Source organism: Mugil cephalus, chromosome 21 (assembly GCF_022458985.1).
Source record: "Mugil cephalus isolate CIBA_MC_2020 chromosome 21, CIBA_Mcephalus_1.1, whole genome shotgun sequence".
In the NCBI taxonomy this organism is placed as follows: Eukaryota; Metazoa; Chordata; class Actinopteri; order Mugiliformes; family Mugilidae; genus Mugil; species Mugil cephalus.
The window spans coordinates 10,745,789-10,766,320 of NC_061790.1; the positions used below are offsets into that span (position 1 = coordinate 10,745,789).

A 20,532-nucleotide genomic window follows, 5' to 3' on the forward strand; every position below is an offset into this window, starting at 1 on the left:
ACTATGCGAACAACTTATTTTCACTACGATACTGAGCCACACTGAGACTATCATTATTTTCATTGGCTTATTTTGAGATAACTCATTCCTTGAAATAATGAAGTATTAATTTGAAGTCATTATTGATATAATTATTATTTTTAGATACATAGTTATTTTTGGAGACAGAACTTGAGATAGTCATTATTTTGACAGATTATAATTTAATGTCATTATGCTAAGTGCTTATTTAGAGGTTTCTCAGTATTTTTTTCCCGGCACGTGAGCAGAAATGGGCTTCTAAGGCCAAAACAATTCATCTTTTGCTCAAACTGTGATGCCAGTACCCACACCTAATAAAATATTTTGTTAACTTACATACATGAACTAAATATAAACTGGTGGATCAGGTAATAACCTCTATTGCCAAACCCCCAGCTGATCGTGACGAGGAGAGAAAAAAAACACGAACACGCCCAGCAGTAGTCACTGTTAGTCAAAGCGTGATGAATGAGCTTCTTTTTTTTTTTTTTTTAAATGACTTACAAACTCCAAATAGTGACGAGGCATGCTGTAGCATGTCCACGCTTAAGCCGGGAGTTGTAGTTTCCCATTTCCTTCTTTGACTCATACCACACAACCGCTGAACAGGACTGTCTCGTTTCTGTCGGCTCAAACAACCCTTTTCCTAACATCGTACGTCACATCTGACAATGGAAAGGGTGATTTTCTTTTTTTTTTTTTTTTGAAAGACGTGGAGTTAAATACATTTGTCCCTGTGTAGTTTAGCAGAATGTTTTGAAATATCCTCAAAAGCAGATCACCTTACACTGATTGCACAACAATAGCCCATTTATTCTCCTCACCTCTCATATTTTCTTGATGTATTGACCTACATTGTACGACAATTATGAGAAAGAAAGGAGGAACAAACATGCTTTACTTAGATTTATTTGAAAAAAAAAAAAGGTCAGATTCAGGTAAAGCACCAAAATTTGTGTGAATTCAAATCATCATTTTCATCACATATTTCATGACTTGACTTAAACTTTGTTTGATAAAACTGCTTCAGTTACTTTAACTCACAATATGAAGGAGACGTCCATCATTTGAAGAATTGGAAAAAATAGTTTGTTTGTTACTTATTACTTAAATAGTAATGCGTAAGATGGCATCATACAAACAGAATAGTATCCTCAAGACATTTTTAATAGGAGAATAGTAGGAAACTGGACCTTTGATTCATTTGAAGCATTAGAGACATAAAACCTAGCGTGAGTGTCATCTAATTATTTTTAATTCCCTATAAAAGAGTTAACTACAATTTCTCATGCTGTGGATACAGTCATGAGTAAACAAATAGATTAAATGAAGCTAGCTTGACTTAGCATAACAGCTAGCCCTGCTCTATATTTACAAATCAGCTGACACACATTATGTCCTGCTTGTTTACTGTGTATAAAGACAAAGTGTAAAAGTGACAGCTACGGTTTGTTTTCTTATCTATTGAACGTACAGACATGTGAGTGTCTATATTCTCCTCCCGTCCTGTCCTACAGCAGTGCGCTCCAGCAGCCAACAGTGAATGACGGAGGCTTTATTAGGCACCTTTTAAGGTTTCTGGTGTTATCAAATGTATAACTTATTTTCTCCTCACTATAAAAAAGTGATCAGATTATTATGTGCCAAGTCAATTGCAGCCTAAATTACATAACCTTGTTCTGAACTCCATCCTATTCTTGATGTTTCTTTTTCTTCTTCTTTTTGGATTTCTTCTCCACCGGCTCCTCCTCTTCTATTACTACACAGTCCACCTCTTCTCTGTGTTTCTTCTTTTTCTGTACAACCTCTGTCTCTGCAGGATGATTCTCAGTCGGCTCGTGTCCATTTATTAGCTCGGCTTCCTTGTGTTTTTTGAGCTTTTTCTTCTTAGAGGGAGGTGGTTCCTCACAGTTCAGCTCCACACCACAAGAGGAGCTAGAGTTCTCATTGATGTCCACATCGTTTTCTGCCGTTTTCCGCTTTTTCTTTTTTTTCTTTGAAGGCTCTTGCACCTGCTCCTCCACGTTTTCTACTACAACGGGAGCGCTACACTCTTCCACCTCATCCGCAGACCTTTTCTTCTTCTTCTTCTTCTTTTTGTGCTCTTCTGCATCGTCCTTGCTGCAGTGGATGGGGTTGAGTTCCTCAGATGGACCCGATGTGTTGTCCGCCTCTGCCTCGGCTGCACTCTGGGCCCCGCGAGCCTTCTTCAACTGAGCCATTCGCTGCTTGAAATACTCCTGCATCGTGAGAGTACTGGTCACAGTGTTGACGACGGACTCTGGATCCTGTGCAGAAGCAGCAGGAGTCCCTCTCTGCTCCGTCTCCCCCTGAGAATCACTGCTGTTGCTCTCCTAAACCACAAAGAGACAAGTGAGACGATTAATGAAGCATCTGCAGAATCTACATAGATGAAGACAGCACACAATAGCAGACGGAGGAGCTTAAGTGTTTGTCAATCAACACGCAAAGATTAGCCGGGCAGACCCTGGCGAGTGAGAAGCGGGAACCCAAAATAGGATGTTGATCCAACAATAGGTGTTAAAGCTTTAAAATGAGCACTGTCAATGTGACTGCCACATTTCTGACATTTATCATCGTCACACGTGCAGCTGTGCGTCTTTGCACAGTCAGCTCCTTAACCATCTGGGAAGGCTCCTCAAAAGTAAAGCAAGCTACAGAATAAAAGCAGCTCCTAATCAGCCTGGCAGTATAAATATATACCTATATATCTTTTTTTTTTAAATCTATTTTTCACTAAACAAAATGGCATATTTAGAAATCCAGAACAGTGTGATGTCATTTGTGTATAGAGCCTTAGGCCACGTTTTCTGTAATGTGCTGGTGAGAAATACTGTCACCGCCGGTATCTGGGTGGGAAGATCATTTTTTCCTAGTGGGAAACTTTTTGTAATAGACACAGATGAGGAAAGAATCGTTTGAGCTTGACGGTCTCACACTACTTTTTTGTTTTGCTAATCCGCTCCACTTTACATTTATTAACATATTTACATGGACAGTAATAATCCACTATTACTCCATATATAGTCCAAAATTTAAATGGTTCATGTGAGCAGCATATTCTCAATTAAGCTCCTTTTCTGAGCATTTTCCAAATAAGAAATGAGGGATATGCCACGTTAGTTGGGTTTAAGGAGATTTTTTTGGCGTGAGGTGCACATCAGTTACAGCGCTCGTCTCTGTGTAGGTGTCTGCGTTGTCGCCGTCAACTCAACGCAGAAGTATAATCCGCCTTTTAGTTGGCCTCCTGCCTGTTCAGCTCTTTGCACTGGGCAATGTCCCACTAGACAACAGTTTACTAGGGTGTGGTAGAGATGCATCACCAAAAATAAATACCTTTACACATTATTAAAGACTTGGGTATCTATATGTGTAATAAACCAATTTAATAAAAAGAAAAATAATAATAATAATAATAAAAAAAATAAAATTGCTGCAGCATGTAAACATGAATATTAATGGGAAATATATGGGCTGTGTTAGTATGTTAGTATTAGTACTAGTACTAGTGTTAGTATTTTAGTAGCTGAGGTTTGAAAATAGATGAACTATTTAGGCCGATGTTTGCTCTGCGGTGCACCTGTTGTATTTTAGGTCAGTTTCAACATGAAAGTGTAAAACAATCTGAGCTTTCAGAAAGCAAGTGAAAGTTGCTCAGAATGAGAAAGGCAGTGAGCCTTGCACTGATGGTTAAGGTTATAGTCTAGACCAGGATCTCCAACACATCACAAACTCATCTCTGCAGCCTTCAGGCTACAAACTAAACAAGGGCAACTTTACAACTGTGAGGCATAACATGGTCCAGATTTTAACTCCACAGCATGAACAATTTGTCACTTTACCCCTGCGACCCATTTGTCTTCATTTTCCTAATGGCCTACTCAATGCATAATGATTTGTCCAGAAGAATACAGAAGCTCCTCTGGAGAATCCCACTAAACAATACTGCCGCTCTGTGCATTGCCTCAGAGATGGTGAAGTGGACGACATTTTTCAAACCCTATACAGATTAGAGATAAATTGAAAACACTGTGCTGTGTCGAGTCACCTCGATGTTTGGCCTTTTAGCTTTTACATTCAGATTATGCTGCTTTGACCCTCAGCACTGATTGAGATAGACAAGCAAACTGATGGCTGGGAAAAACAATGTGGATGTAGATCCAAATGTCTTGAGGGAGCTATAGAGGATAAAATGTATGGTGATGTTATTAGATGTACACTGAGTGTCCTGCTAGGGCATGTGTTATTTACAGTATGTTTTTTCATTGGCTATTAATTTGGTTTCTTACGATAAATTAGCCACTAGGGATTCTTCAAACCCTACCAGCTATTAGTCTTAGCCTACTAAAAGGCCTTCCATAGTCAATATAATTTCATCAAGGGAACAACCATTGTCTTTGAGGCCTAATATATTGACTCATATGGTTAGAAATGATTGCTCTGCAAATTTACACCAGGATAGGAATAAATTATGAAGAACATTTAGTGGAGAACTGTGGCGGACATGTTTGAGTATGACATAACATGACACTAGAGTCAATTTTACTACAACCGTGACCCAAAATGTACAACAAATCATTCTTGAAACATCACATGACAGTCCTGTGCCTTGACCAGGTCACCACTGAAAAGAGATTTATGAATCTATTCAAGAAGATGTACATTATTAAATCAAGTTGAAGTCGGTTCAGAGGGAGAAGAGGCGCATGACTGAGGTTCAATTAAAAAGCAGGTGTTTAAATGGACCCAAAGTTTTCCGCCATCCTCAGACCAGCTGGCTGGAAAGAGCCGCAACTTCTAACAAGGGTGAGGAAAAGGCCCTTCAGGTGAGGCGCCATTAAACAAAACTTTCCAACTTCACAGAGAAAATCTATACTCCCTGTTACTGCACAATGGCATCCTCTCTGCTTGGGAGAGTGGAGTTGGGGCTTAGAGCTGACAGCGCCAAACAACATGTAACTGGGATTTGGGAAGATGGCTGGGGGCCACTTTAGAACTGCCTGTGAAATTACTCTCAGGAGAGGGAGAGGGTGAATGAGCGAGGGAAGAAAGAGGGGAGAGTGACAGAGAGAGAAACATCTTCTTCATCATCAGGGAAAGGTGGCTTGAGCTGGGTCTGTGGCTCTTCCTCACTGCCTGGGGATCTCCATTAGACTCTGATCCGACAGGAGGAGAAGTGCTGTGCTGAGCACGCGCTGGACACACACACACACTGAGGATATAAAGCTACAGACGCAGTCAGCATTACTGGCAGCCCTGGAGATTTTTCTTGCCGTGGAGTGTTGACGGCAACATGTTACTAAGAAACTACTCTGCAGTAATGTTTGAGATCTTGTTTCTATATATCCAGGTGTGTCTTCTTTCCTCTGGCCTATTATCATCAGTCATTATTTCTGTGCAATGGTATGTAGCATAGTAGTACGATGCACGCACGGAACGACACCTGAATCCCAGCACGAACTACACAACGAAATATTAACATTAGAGTAAAATGTGTTTTTAAGAATCACTGATATTTGTACGTATTAAACTATTGTCTTTAAAAAATCAGGAATGTTTTCTCTGATATATTAACACATTACTTATCTTTTATTTCCTAGCATTTATCACATCACTACAAATTAAACTGTACAAGATCGATTCACACATCTATGCAGCACGCCTCCTGCAGCATGTAGCACACTAAAATCCCCAAACATACATTTAATTTATCAAGTGAAGCGTACCTAATTTTAAAATGAGCAAAAAGGTATGCAAATTGTACTTACTGATGTGTAAAAGAAATAATATTTCAATTCGCTCTTTCGAAAAGGTCGGCCTGTAGTGTGTGGTTGGTTATTCACAGCCAAGGTTTGAACAGTCTTAACAACTTTTCTTCTGGTTTGACAGAGTAGTTTTACTCAGTGAAAAAGGAGCGTTTACATGTAAACCTCCGGTGTACTAAGTAAAATGGATACTTTTCACATGCCAAAGTATAAGAATGCTTTAAGAGACAGATTATGTACATACTACATTTTAGTTTCCACTGAAATCTCTAAAAGAGATTTAACACATTTATAAATTAATATGCATAACTGCTGGAACTAGAGAAGAATGACTCAAAAACCCTGGGTTGAGGAGTGAAGGGTTGGAGAACACACCTATATCAAGCTGTGTCTACTCCTCCTCCTCCTCCTCCTCCTCCTCCTCCTCCCAGACGCAGAACCCCAGGAAAAGGATGCGCTCAATGCACTGTGTGCAGTTCTGAGATAAGGCTCCTTCAGCAGAGGAGCGGCCTGGCTGGCTATCGGGCCCTTCCTGCTCCACTCTCTCCCCTGGCGGGGGCTGGGGCTGGGCAGGGAACACAGGGAGGGTCCGCAGAGGGTCCCAGAGAAAAGGAGAGGGTGGGAAGACATTCAACAGGCCGCCTCCTTCAAGACACTCCAGTTCTATCTTCCCCTGCTAATGGAGCCAATGGAAAGACATGTGCCAAGGTGCCAGGATACCGAGGCCAACGTATTCAGTGGGAAAGTCAATCAAGCCAGCCACAAAATGATGGAAAAGGTTCACTGGGGTGCATGTGAAACTTCTCTGCACAGAAATGTATGCAACTATGTTCACTTTATGAAGGATTTGCTAATGGCAAGTTAGATATCCTACATTTTCCTATTTTTTGCCTGTGATCCGACTCCAACACCTTTTAAACTGATTAGCACTTACAGATAAAGTGAGTAACACTGATTATCTTGAGCTACAATACAATAATTTGTTGACTATACAATTGTCCCACAAACCACTGGTCCTGGCAGGATGGAGTCAGTAACATAGACCACGTGATTGTGGCTGCTCACAAAATGGTTGTAAACTAATACTTACAGAAGATATATTACTTTTATGGTCACTTGTTTCAGAGAACAGAATGTGAAATGATAATTAACAATCATTTAATTTGTTCTAGAAAACAACACAAATCAAAGCGTAAAATCTAAACCTTGTGCAATTAAGTTTAAACTGGACTCAAAGACACAACCACCAGGTAAACATGAAGAGACATATACACTGCCATTCAATGATTTTTCTTTAGTTTTACTGAAGACAATGAATATATAAAAGGAAGGACTTGTGCAGCAAAGAAATAAATGTTAAATAACTCTAAATATGTTTTATATTTTAAATTCCTCAAAGTAGCCACCCTTTGCTTTGCTGACAGCTCTGAAAACACTTGGCCTTCTCTCAATGAGCTTCATGATATGATATGATTTGTTAGAAAGACAAGGAATGGAAATTAGACTAGTGGAAATCTGTGCTTTGGCCTGATGAGTCCAGAATTGAGGTCTTTGGTTCTAGGTTCTCTACATGCATGGTTCCCACCGTGAAGCATGGAGAAGGAGGAGGTGATGGTGTTATTAGAGATTTCTTCAAAACTGAAGACACACTGAACCAGCATGTCTACCTCAGCATCATGCAGCAACATGCCATCCCATCCAGTTTACGTTTAGTTGGACCATCATTTATTTTTGAACAGGACAATGACTCCAAACACACCTCCAGGCTGTGTGAGAGCTACTTGACCAAGAAGGAGGTGATGGAGTACTGAGTCAGATGACCTGGCCTCCACAGTCACATGACCTAAACCCAATGGAGATGGTTTGGGATGAGATGGACCAGAGTGAACTGTTCCATTTCAGGTGACTACCTCATGAAACTCATTGAAGAAAAAAAAAAAAAAAAAAACGTATATATGTTTTGAGTTATTCCACATTTTTTTGTTTACTACGTAATTCCACATGTATTCACTCATAGTGTTCTACATAGGAATCTACAACGTAAATAGTCATGAAAATAAAGAAAAACCATTAAATGAGACGGTGTGTCCAAACTTTTGACCGGTAGTGTATCAGAGGAACACCCTCTGCCTTGTGTTAATTAGCATTTGACAATGCTACAGTTGCCCATTTATTTTTCTTAAAAAATGTCTGTTTGCATTACTTGCAGTTTTTTTTCCCAATAATTTCCAGCCAATATTGGTTGGGTCTGTAATTGCATGAGTGTGCCCTCATTGTCCTGCCACAATAATAAATTTGGTGATACTCAGGGTCTATGGATCAGGCCCTGATTAGCCAGCTGTCTCTCCCTGATGAGCACATGAGTCCAGTAGCCCATCCTTCATGAGCCTGATGTGGGTGGACAGAAAAACAGGTGGATACCTTATTCCCTAGTACATAAGTAAATGCCTCCGTTGACCATCAATATTTTTTCCCAACATCTCAGCCTCCAAAGTGAGTATATATTCATCTTCCCTTACTGCTTAAAGGTTTACACATATAAAGTTAAAAACTATAAAAGTAGGTTCCCTAAGCACACTAATACCACACATGGCTTGAAGCTTCCACAAAGCAATACTTTTGCTAAATGTGTACCTTGCGTGTGTAGTTAACTTGAAACATAAAAAAAAAATTGGTTTTGAAAAATTGCACTTTGTGCCCAGAGCAAGAACGTTTATCATAAGTAACAAATGAAGACAACATTATGCATGCAGCATGACTGCCCTGCGCTTGTTCAACACTGCAAACTCTTGCCGACAATGCCCCCCCTCAAGAACATTGAGGTCCCCCGCCCCAACCCCAGGGAGAGAAGATACTGTGATTATTTTCCCCTTGCTGTGATTTATTAGATTAAAGAGTCAGTGATTAAATGGTAGTCTGTGGCTGTAAACAGCCGAGAGGGCTGGAAATCTTTGGGCGGTTAGCTTTACCGGGCGGTAATTACCACGGCCCCATGTATTGTAGCTTAGGCCGTAACTAAGAGACAGAAACCCTCTTTTTTTTTCTTTTTTTTGTCCTGCGCTAATCTGTAAGTGTCAGCGGGCTGGCATAGCCAGGAGGGAGGAGTCCACAGAACTGCCAGGGAGGTAAGCGGCAAATGTGTGTGTGTGTGTGTGTGTGTCTTTACAGGCGGGGGTGAGGGAGGGGAGTGTCACTTGGCGGGTCTTGATATTTTCGGCGGTAGAAGTAAAAGAGCCTGTCAACAAACACGCTCAAAAAAGGGAGTGCGGCAATTAGATGTTATCTGAGGATGAATTAGGTCTCCCCAGCTTCACAATAAGCCCAGCGCCCTGCATGAGAGCACCGGCCCATTCAAACGGCCACAGGCACACCGCGACAACGCACGTTTACACCGGCATCCCCTTTCAACGGATCAGCGCTGAACGTTGATGGACAACTGAGGCATAAAAAAGGGAAAGAAAAGAAAAAGAAATTCCTGGCTTTGGTGCCGTGTTTCTATTTATATGGTTAATAACAGAGGTGGAGCTCACAAAAAGCAACACAATAAAGCTTCTTGATACAGACGTCTGCTTGCAGATACAGAGCGCTAGTCTCATGTAATACCGTCTGGTCCAACATTTTTATTTTTACCTAATAAAGCTTCCCCTAATAAAAAAGTAAGCAGGTAGGAGAATCGTTTTAAATAAAAGAAGGAAAGATGATAAAGCTGCTGCTCAAAATAAACTTGGAAATCAAGTCTTTATTTTAAATTATGTTGATTGAGTCATATCTATGTTTTATTTACATAAAAATTCCGTAGTTTATTAATTGTCTTGGCAGTTAAACTTAATTACTCAATACTAATCGAGTTTAGTGCTCACAGGCCTCAATATGAAACACGTGAAACCTGGATTATAGTTGCAACAATCTGTACTCTAGACTTTTTGCTCCTGCGCTGTCAGCAAAGTTTCACTGCTCGACTCCGCCCATCAGCTCCCCGGCGCCATGGTGACGCATCTGCCAAATGCTCGAAGCCCCCATCCCGCGTCGCCCCTGCCCCATATTCCTTAAGTTGGTGGTATCGGGGGAGCCGACGCTGACGTGTGATCCTTCATGTGGAAGACGCGTGGGCAGCAAACACTTGCAACAGGTGCCACCCGATGAGGTCTGATCCTCGGCCCTTTGTGCCTGAGCAGGAGTGGGAGTGGGAGAGGCCGCAGGGTCACGCTGACCCGAGAACAGGGCGCACCGTAGCTACTGTCTGATTGGAGGGTCAGACGTCAAAACAAGGCTTGTACCAAATTATTCTCCAGTCATTTTTCTTTCCCAACTCGTTTAGGGAGTAGTAAACTAATGAAGGGATTAATGCTGGAACGATTCTGATGTTTTGATGTGTTTGAACGGTTTATCAGCACAAAACCAGAACAAGACAGATAAACTTAAAATTTAATTTAGTGAGAGGAATAAGTCAAAACAAAATAAATATAAATTAGGACACGTAACATTATGTCACATTTTTTAAATGTTATCATTTAATCTTTTCTTTAAAATTGCAAAGCTTGATCATCATCGTATGAGGCATGGCTATTTTACTGTCACTGCTTCATATAAAATAGAAACTGGTTGGAAAAAAAAAAATTAGAAAGAACATAACAGATTAAACAGAATTTTGTCTTTTTCAAAACCCCCTCCCCAAAAACAGAAAAGGTAGAAGGAATTGTAGGTGGAGAAATAAAACTATGGCTCGTTTCCACCTTTCATGTGAGCTGGCGGCTTTAAAAAATGACTAACTTTTGTTGATGTATGAATCGGCGGGGAGTCTATTTATCAGCAGGCCCTCTGCGGTCGCCCACTTGGGTCCCTCAAGTCACAAGCCGCGTCGCTCCCCTTTGACTGATTAATTAGCCAATCAGAGGACATTTTTCACTGGGCGGCAGAATGGTTTATTTCAGCTAATGCCGGGCTTTCGAGTTGAGGCCCGTTGGAGCCTCGTCGGCTCTTTCGGCCTGCCTGAGTGGCTGGGCAGAGGGGCAAGGGAGATAAATCAAGCCGGGCTGGCCCTCCATGTGACTCCCCTAACTAAACCCCCTGAGGAGGGCATGGAGAGCAGGGGTGGTGGAGAAGGAGGAGGAAGGAGAGCAGGACGCAGGACGGCCAGGGGCACTGCTCGCCCGCCGATAAGCACAGGGAGCACAGGGCTGCCAAAGTGCCTTCATTTAGAAGTGGCCGGGGCTTTTTGATATCTCGGCAGAGGGAGCCTGTCGTTTGTCATGCGGTGAGTAATTGTGTTGAGGGGCACAGGAGGAGGCAGGAGACGGAGGGGGACTCGCAGGCGTGGGATGGGTGATGGATAACAGAGAGCAGAGTGGATGGACAGGTGCTACGCCACAACCCTCAGTGGTCAGGTAGTGTAAATAATGGTTTAGGCTTACATTTTCAGGCAGCTCCGTCATAATAATAATAATCAAAAAAAAAACAAAGGTGTGGGGGAAACGAGTAATCGATTGATCTTTTGGCTAAATAATCAGATTACAGGTATGACTGTAAGAGCACTGAACATCCAGGATCTTTCCTACACCGTATGGAGGGATGGAGCTCACATGTGTTTGGTACATGTTAAGTACGTCCATCTGTAAGGTTCATGCGTCTTAATCATGGGCTGTATTTAAAGACTGATTAACCCTCTGTGACGAAGCAGTTTTGAAGATCAACGGGGTGAAGCCATCTTGGCATCGCGTGAAGACAAAGAGACGGAGAGTGAATGAACCAGATGTGGTGAGGAGACGGGGCGGTAGGCAGCTATCGGCCTGTGACGGCAACCACTGTTAATTAACTACAACATTAAGATTTAAATGAAATTTAAAAAAAAAAAAAAAAAGTGAAAGACACAAAAATTCACAATGTATAGTTTCAGAAAATTAGAAATTATTAGAAAGAAAATTATTTCCTCACATTAGCTTCATTTTTCTATTCCTACAGTTTAATGCTTGTTAAGATCTAATAACAAAAACTGTCAAGAATCCAAAGATGACATAACATGTTGGTTTAATTATTTGTTATTATCACACATCTTCTGAACTCTGGAAACTTATCTTAATAATTCAATTTTTCTCAATTAGGTTTTAAAGCTACACGAGTTTGTTGTTTGTCACACACCATAATGTGCTATAATATAACCTTCATTTCTGGACATTTCCAAGTGTTTCTGCAGTTGTAAGAATATTAAGAACACTCCACAGACCAATTCTGTCGCGACAAGAGGTTTACATTTAAACATAACGTAATGTTGGCGGCTACCTGTCTACAGCCAATTAATATATTCTTTGTTTTTCTTTTTATGTCCTCATATATTCATTTCAACACATCCTTTGATGAACAGAGGCATGTGGGACAGTTCAGTGTGTGTGTGAGTGTGTGTGCGTCTGCCTTTCAGGGAGCGTTGTGAGCAGCGATAAGAGTCGAACAGGAAGCACATCACTGTGGAGGAAGGAAAACACCAGCAGTGGGGGACTGGTGGAAAGGGAGGCTGGAGAGACAGCAGTGGGTGGTGGGTGAAAAGCTGGAAGATTCATGAGGGGGAAGGAGGGCCCGTCCTGGAGAGGCCGATCCAGATTTGGTCGAGCCTCTTGGCCTCACCTTTTTCAGGATGTAGATGCAAACGATAATGCGACCAGTGGCAGCTTGTGCAAACCCCTACAAATCAAGTCCACAAGTAAACCAGAGTTCCCAGTGTTTATAAAGTCACTACTTAGGAACTGTTTGGAGCAGTGAGATTACTGTAGGTGTGTACACTGTGGAGTATGTTTAGTGCTACTACGGCAACGGTGCAGGACTCTAAGACCGGTGAGAGCTGAGGGTCCCTGCAACTGTCGTGAACACGCTCGCAGGAGATCCGGCAAAATGCCTGAACCCTGATTGGTCCATCAGCCTCTTCACCTCTTCCCAGCAACCTCAGATGTAGCTGGGATTCAACACGAGGCCTCGTGGGAAGCCATTGTAATTGTGCTGAGTGTTTTCGATATGGTGTCAATGGTGTCCCTCCTGGCTGAAAAATAACAACCCATAACCAAATGATTAGGGAGAAAATTATGGTGTGTATTGCTTGCTTTTCCAATGTTAATCAGCTAGGGAGCAGCTGCCATTGTGATGTTATGGCTCAGCACCTGCATGGGAATAGAGAAGGGGTTTTTCTTTTTGCACATTTTATGGATTTTTAAGATGCCAATTTCTTCAAGCCCAATGCTTGAGATAAACACGGGAAGCCAGCGAGAGTCTTTTCTGCGCAGTCCAAAAGATAGATATGTCGCTGTCCTTCTGGCTCTGTACTAGGTCAGTCAAAGGGTTTTATCAAATGTATTCACTCCTAAACAGATACAGTATCATTTTCTATGTGCTTTTGTCATTGCTCTCGTCCGTCTTCATGGTGATTGTGATTTTAAATGTGGAATTTAATCAGGAAGATACTGTGCCACTAAATGGCTCTTTATGAAATTCTCATTAGGTTCAGCTGTAAATTGTGAGCACAGCACTTGTGATTAGAAGATGCAGATGAGTTGATTTTTTATATTTCGAGTATAAAGGAGGCCATTCATACTTAAAATCCATGCATAATCAAAAAGACCAAACACAGGGTCATTAAATGGTAAGTATGACATTGTTTTTGCTACAAGAGTCTCACTGGCCTTGAAATGCATTTGGACCTGAGCCTGTAAGCGATGTTTCAAAAGCATCAGACCTAACGTCAAACAGTGACGTTTTGAAGTGACCAACCATCGACGCCAAGAGCAAAAGCAGAACTTTTTTGCAGGTGTCATCATTTCTGATTTGTGCACACCTCACCGCGATTTTGATTTCCCTTTAATAATGCCTGCTGGCACACTTAACCACCTGATGTGACGCTCCGGGACAGATGCACAGCAAAGGCCGAGTGTGAAGGAGAGGAGTATGGGGGTAAGAGTGCAAATCCTTTAACTGGATTTAGGTGCTCTTGCCACCTTCAGTGGCCTGTTGGCACTGTGAAAGCTGCATGATGTGACATGGCTAATCTAGGGCCACGGGCTGCTCGGGAGCAGGGCCCTGTAGAAGAGGGAGGATCACATGACACCAGAGCAGCCGATGAGGGCGTCAGCACCAATGGTCGTTAGCAATTATCAAGACGGAGACAGATAAGCTTGAGCCACCTGGTTGAAGGTATGCCACCTCATCCCCAGTGCACACTTGACTTTGAATGGGTTAAGTTAGGCCTGCCTGCTCAGTGTAGACAGCAATTACTGCTTCACTTCTCATTGGATCAGGAATATCAACGAATCTTTGAAACTGAACTAAATGCACTTGTCAAGACTGACGGAAGGAGATGCATAAAATTAAATAATCCTTCAATTTGTTAATTTATTGAAAAGGAACAATAAAAAAATGGATGAAAAATTTATGTAACCAAGTTTAATGTCTTACCTGTTCTTCATCTTTGGCAGGTCTTGCTCTCTTCCCAAAGATACAGTTAAGATCAGTTTCACTGCGGGAGGATAAGTCCTTTCCTGAAAGGGGGAGAAAAACAATCCAACAATGACAAATCAGTACAGGGATATACTGGAGGGTTTTACTTTCCCAGATGTAGAAAGTAACTGAATTTCTGTCACGACTTCACCTGCTACCAAGGTGAATACTTTTCCAGATGTACTAAAAGGAAAGCAATTAAAATTCCCAGAGGCGCACGTTCAAATTAAAATGCATTTACAAAAAGCTTTATTATTTTACTAGTTGAAAACATGACTGCATTTGTGTGTGTGTGTGTATGAAAGGGGATCTGTGCTTCTTTCTGCAGGGATAAAACGGCAAAGAAAAATAAACCAACGACTAGGTCTGCCACGACACGCCTCCGGATTCCCATTTTCAAGCCGGGCCTCAAAGACTCCTGAAGCACACAGTCGCCTGTCTCAAGCCTGGGTCCTGTTCGTACAGCTGCATCCTCTTCCTTCAGCGGGGCTCTGATAACATTTGGTTATTTATTGCTTTTAAACCTCTATCTCCCCTTCTCTTGGCTTTGAAAGCCACTGGACATGCAGGTCTAAGAAGTAAAACCGAGAAAAGTAAAATAAATGAGAAGGGAGGCCTGTGGTGTTTGTCATCTAGGTCAGGTCTGAACTTTAGGTCAGGCGTAAAATTATGCCCAATCTGACCTCTCTACTGTTTGGAAGAGGAAATACCTGTCAAAATTCTTTAGGCTTTCAGGTGAAAGTGCAAATAACAATGTTCTGATAAAAGAAGCTTTTTTCCCATAGACTTTCAAAGGCGGCTTGTTGCAATTAAGAGGGATGAAGCATGGGCTCTGCTAACATGCAGTGGAAGGTGGCTTCCAAGGTCATGGTTGAAACGGCGGCAATTATCAGTAAAGACAACCAGTCAAACCGGCCAAATCCCAGGAACTGTAACTGAAATACAAACATTAACAGGGATATTAAATAGTAAATTATATTCTCAGTTAAGTCGTAGACACACAATAGCTACAGTGGGGGGAAAAAAAAGCTTCGAGCGGCAACGGAGCCACCACACAGAACCGTGAATGGAGAGGTGTAGTTAAATTCTGCATCAACCACCCCTGCTGCCCTGACAGGTGATAGATGGAGGTAGCAATTAAAACTGGGTTACTGGTTTATGCTGTGGGCCCTGGACCTAAGCAGTGGAGATTTTGGTGCCTTTCCCCGCAAACAAAGGCCATCAATCCTCAGCGCTGGCAAGGAGGGAGCCGGCATGAGCAGGATATCAATAAAAACGCAGTAAGGAGGAGGCCTGCAGAGGTACATGTTTGGACAGTGATTACTGTGGCCAGTTTGGAAGTCCCTCACAACATATATATATTTTTTATATATCTGACTCAATACGAAAACCAGTATTTAATGGACGGTTCAACCATTGGATCCACCACGGAACGGTCGACCTTCTTCTACTCACAATCTATGAGAGAACTGTGAGAGTATTACCAGGACCGTTTCAACTGCTCATGTAACAAGCTTAGCAACACTAAATCTATTAACAAGCCTTAACTTGGCAACAGCTTCAAAGGGAGGGGAGCCAACTTCGAGGTAGTCAGTGGAAGCATGCAAGCGGGCGTGGCAGGTTATACGCTGCCAGGTAACTCTTTGGTTGCCCCTGCCAATCCAAACCACAAACTGGACAACTTCAGCCAACGGAGACCATTAAAAATGGTAGATAAAATAAAAAGGTTGCCTACCACTTAGAGAGGACCGTGAATATTTGCAGCATTTAAACTGACAGTTTAACAGTCAGAGTTCACTGAAATATGATCCTTCAACGACTCAAATCTCAAGTTTCCAATTATGGGTCGTGTTGAAGAAACAAGAGGAGCCAGCCTCCCTTTTGTTGCATGACAACGGTTGCGACCTCTTTAAGTACAGGCAGGTCAAAGTAGTGTTATGTTGCCAAAGACGGTTGGATTGACAGGTCTCCTGCCTACCAGGGCCTTGAAGTGGCTTAAGACTGAATTCGAGTGAGATGCCTTCACCTGTAAAACTGTTTTATTCTTAGCTTTCTGAGGAAATAAAGACGAGAATGAAAGTGGATGCCATACTGAACAAACAACAGGATGATGCCGTGTTACGTGCACTTTGACATTTAAAAACAGCTGCCAGTGATAATGGAAGGATCTCGTGTACGGGATTAGAACTTAGATGTCCAGCGGGATCAGACTTTAATAGTTCACAGCAGACTGGGGTGCATCCTACTGCAAAGACGATAAAAGAGGAGGTCATCAAGGCCATTTAGAAGAGAGGTGAACATCGACGTGGCAGATTCACGAAGGTCGTTATTAAGATACACTGTCCACTTAAAAACTATGTCATAATAATAGGACGATGAACACAGACAAAATGACAATAGTTTATAACTTTCGCAGTTCTGTTAAGAAACTGCAGCGCTACCATTAATTTAAGGATTTCAAAGGGGAAGCACCAGCATGGATGTAGAGACTCAACGACAATCAAACGAATGACCGAATCAATTACGTAATCTCAGTTCTGATTCATTTCACTGGCTGTGCATCTCCCACACAGATTTTCCCATTTTGATGAACACCTACTCAACTTTAAGTGGCACTTCAACATAGCATCTATTGTTTCAGTTAAAACTGAATATGCTGCAGAACAGAGTCAGTAGGAGAACGTGTAACTGTGCACATTATCACAACCTGAACTGAATGCGCTCAGATTAGACCTTAAATTACACAATGTCGTGATGGTATGAAAAAGTCAACTGGAAGAAGATTACACAATTATATTAGTTTGCCAAAATTTCAAATATACATAGCAAATGTGTGAAGGTTGCGCCAACATAAGACAATGTGAAAATGAGGCAACGGTAAAAACAAGGTGTAATTTAACACCCCCACACTTTGTGTCTTAAGTGTCCCTTGAGTAGGTGCATCTCATTTGTCGGGAAAGGGTCTTTTTCTGGCTACTGCCAAATTAAGATCACAAAAACAGGGTGAGAGGGTCTGGAGGAGAGACCGAGACAACGTTTTATCTGGCGGGGTCATCTAATAGGTCACGAGGAGGTGTTGTTTTTGGGGGGACCAGCAAATGGACATGCCAGATGCCCCAAACAGGAAACAGGAAGCAGCTATTGAATGACGTAAAATGTAAAAGGCTCTTCCAGGTGAGGCAAGAGTTGAGATATTTTGTTTTGCCAAGTATGCTGACCTGATGAGCTTTCACTAACAGAAAACCTGCAAAGATTGTATTTATTATCACTGGCTTAGTATCAGACATTTATAATATGCAAATCAAATCCAACAAAGCAACATCATGAATGAATAACTTTACTACCTTACTGAGAAACTGTGTATACAATTATGAAACTATGCTGCAAAGCAAAGTAAAGCAAACTAGCAAGGAAATGTGGGTTTGTGGTTATTCATTTTGGTCTTGAGCGGCTCTTAACACTACATTCCTCCTTGCGTCTATGAGTGCACTGGCCTTGACCAACAAATCTTAACTTCCTGACGTGTAAAAGAGTAATGAAAGCAGAGAGTTATAAATAACCTCCCCTCAAACTCACCGGGCCAACTGACCTAGCACAGGCTGACTGAGCTCTGATCAGGGTCTGTGGTTTGAGGCAAGTGCACAGAGCTCAGCTAAGGGTCAACGAGGCTGTCTGTCTGTGTGAGTAGATAAAATCTACATGTGTGATGGCAGAAAAAATGAGAAAACAGAGGCTATTTTTGTTTTTTTCTGGAAAAGAAGTGCTGTATTTAAATTGGCTCCTGATAAAGTCTGGAGGAGTTTGTTGCAGACACAGCTTTACAAGTAATCAATGCTGTGACTGCTGAGAGTGAGGAAACTCTATGTGCACATTTAGCATCTTCCTGAACCATTTTTCATCCCTCTTGTCTCCGTCAACTTCTACAAAGATCTGGCAGCTGCCAAAAAGTAAACTCACCTTTAGTGAACTTCATGTAATGGACCCTCTTTTTGGAAGTCTTGGATTTTTCTTCCAAGCTGAAGCCTTTCTGCTCATCTGGTGGAATTTCTACACAAGATCAACATATAGTGACACTGTTACAAATTTAAGGTGTTGCATGTATTATTTCACCACGCTCCTACCACCTACTATAGAACAGCATTTTCTGTCTGTAGTCTGCTAAATGTGGCACTACAGTGCCCTCTACTGTTCAGTAGGGTTCACAAGACAACTAAGGTAGGTGCACTTAGTGTGCAGCTTGATATCAGGTGGAGGACATAACTGTTGTTGGAAAGGTTAATTTTAAATGTAAATAGTCTTGAAATGTGTCAACAGTACATGGTTAAAATTGTATTTTATCCACAGCAAAATGAGTCATACCTGGCCGCATACTGAGGCCACCATTTCTATACAACTACTCAAATCTGCTCCTCGTATCCTGAGGAGGGAAGTCTCTTTACCTATTTTGGTGTGTTTATGTGCTTTTAAGTCAAAAAAGATGTGAACATGTGCATGATAATCATACATTTACTCAAAATTGTGATATTGGGAGCATGTGTGAGATAGATATGCAGCTTACAGGTGAGATGTGCTAAGTTTGAGTTATGGTTACTGCATATGACGTCAGTACTTAACGTTTGTTCAAATTCAATAATATACATTATACAAAGAACCATTCACATTCATTTCTCCTGTTGGAATTTTTTCCCCATTATTTCCCACATCAAATGATCAGATTATCGGTATCAAGTAACAATTAACACCGTGTTGTGTTGTGCCCTGACGCATGGAGTTTACAACCAGACATAAACAGTAAATGTGCATTGCATACAAATACTTCTTATTGTAAACAAGGGTAGGATACATACCATTGGTGTTGTTCTGACCATGGCAGTTGTTCAGCTGAGCAAGGAGGTCATTGAAATCATCTTGGTGAGCAATCCAGCTATCCTGTGAAGACATAAGAAAATCGTTTATCTGACGACCTTTTATTTTCTTTTATGTTAGACGAGTTTGTGTGTGAAGATAAATTAGAGATATAAATTAAAGCCAACACAATACATGGATTTAAAAATGACTTAAATTAGGGTTAAATACTGAGCATGAGCAACAAAACATCAACAAGTGCCTCATTCTGATTCACAGTGTGAACCCATGTCCACCTTAAATGGTGCTCACCTCATGGCTGGTATTGGCTCCAAGTCCATAGCTGTTGTTTTTCAGCTTCACTTTGATGTGTTCAGTGGAGCCTTGCTCACTCCTCCCAAGTCCCTGAAGATAAGGCAAAAGATAAGTGACACAATCCAATCATCCTTTCGCTGCCTATGTCATCACAACAACACTGACTCACCTTGCCCTTGGACCAGCCCATTCGCTCCAGCATCTTCTGGCCAAATTTGGAGTCATCCTTACTCCAGGCGCTGTTCCTTGGGTCAACAGACCACTTCTGTTTCCTCCGGGCTAAACACAGGAGAGCAAGGGGCTGTTACACAACTGTCAGTCATCATTGACATTGCACAAAAGACCAAGACAAGATGCCCACACTGTAGGGTGACTCTATACGCAGCCCGAAACACACGACACGGATGGATGTGTGACTTTTAGACACAGTACACCGCGATAATAACAGTAAAAACAGTTTGAACAAATACACACAATATTACACAATTTCGTTAGCACAAGACTAAAATAAACACATCACGTTCATGTGAAAAACGCACAGACTGACAGCGTCAACAAGACGCGAGTCAAAGCTGCAGGAACGTTTGACACATCAAAGTGTCCAGAAACACCGCGTGACAGCTCACGTGTTTATTAGAAAGGCGACAGCGAACACAATAATAAACCATTCGTCCATTGAGAACAAAGAGTTTAAGTAGAAATAAGCGTATAACGAGTTGTTGTACTTCCAAGACAAAACACGTGTTTACAGACTGCTGTAGAAAACGCTAATGCTAGCTACAGGCTAACTTCAACGAGTAACCCCACTAAACTGCCATAGTTCCTGGGAGAAATGTCAACACAGTAAGTATCAGTGGGTTTTCACCAAGATAAAACACGAAAACAAACACAGTTACAATGAAAGAAAAACGAAATACGCGTCTAAATCGTTAAAGAAATAAACATACGCTCAGCAAGCATGGACATCCTGGGGTCCTTGAATGACGAAAGCCGAGGAGGCTGCCCAGAATATGCCTGAACGCAAAACGTGGCAACCACCTGTCTCTGTACAGTATCGACTCCACAAGGGGGCAGTAGTGCTCTGGTATGTTAT

General features: G+C 41.7%; 1 protein-coding gene across 1 annotated transcript; it reads right to left on the reverse strand.

Moving 5' to 3' along the window:
• Positions 1–912: 912 nt before the first annotated feature.
• On the reverse strand, positions 913–20,453 carry pinx1 (PIN2 (TERF1) interacting telomerase inhibitor 1). The gene is made up of 7 exons (XM_047574031.1): positions 20,387–20,453; positions 19,609–19,718; positions 19,437–19,529; positions 19,127–19,208; positions 18,237–18,326; positions 14,238–14,320; positions 913–2,375 (listed from the first exon to the last, which is right to left on the reverse strand). Exons 1-7 carry the CDS (start codon positions 20,403–20,405, stop codon positions 1,713–1,715), a joined length of 1,140 nt encoding a protein of 379 aa, XP_047429987.1. The 5' UTR covers positions 20,406–20,453; the 3' UTR covers positions 913–1,712.
• Positions 20,454–20,532: the final 79 nt, after the last annotated feature.

Coding starts and splice junctions, on each gene's coding strand:
- pinx1 (XM_047574031.1), bottom strand. Junction 14,321..18,236: donor TTACATGAAGTTCACTAAAG/GTGAGTTTACTT, acceptor TCCCCCTTTCAG/GAAAGGACTTATCCTCCCGC. Junction 2,376..14,237: donor CTGCCAAAGATGAAGAACAG/GTAAGACATTAA, acceptor TTTGTGGTTTAG/GAGAGCAACAGCAGTGATTC.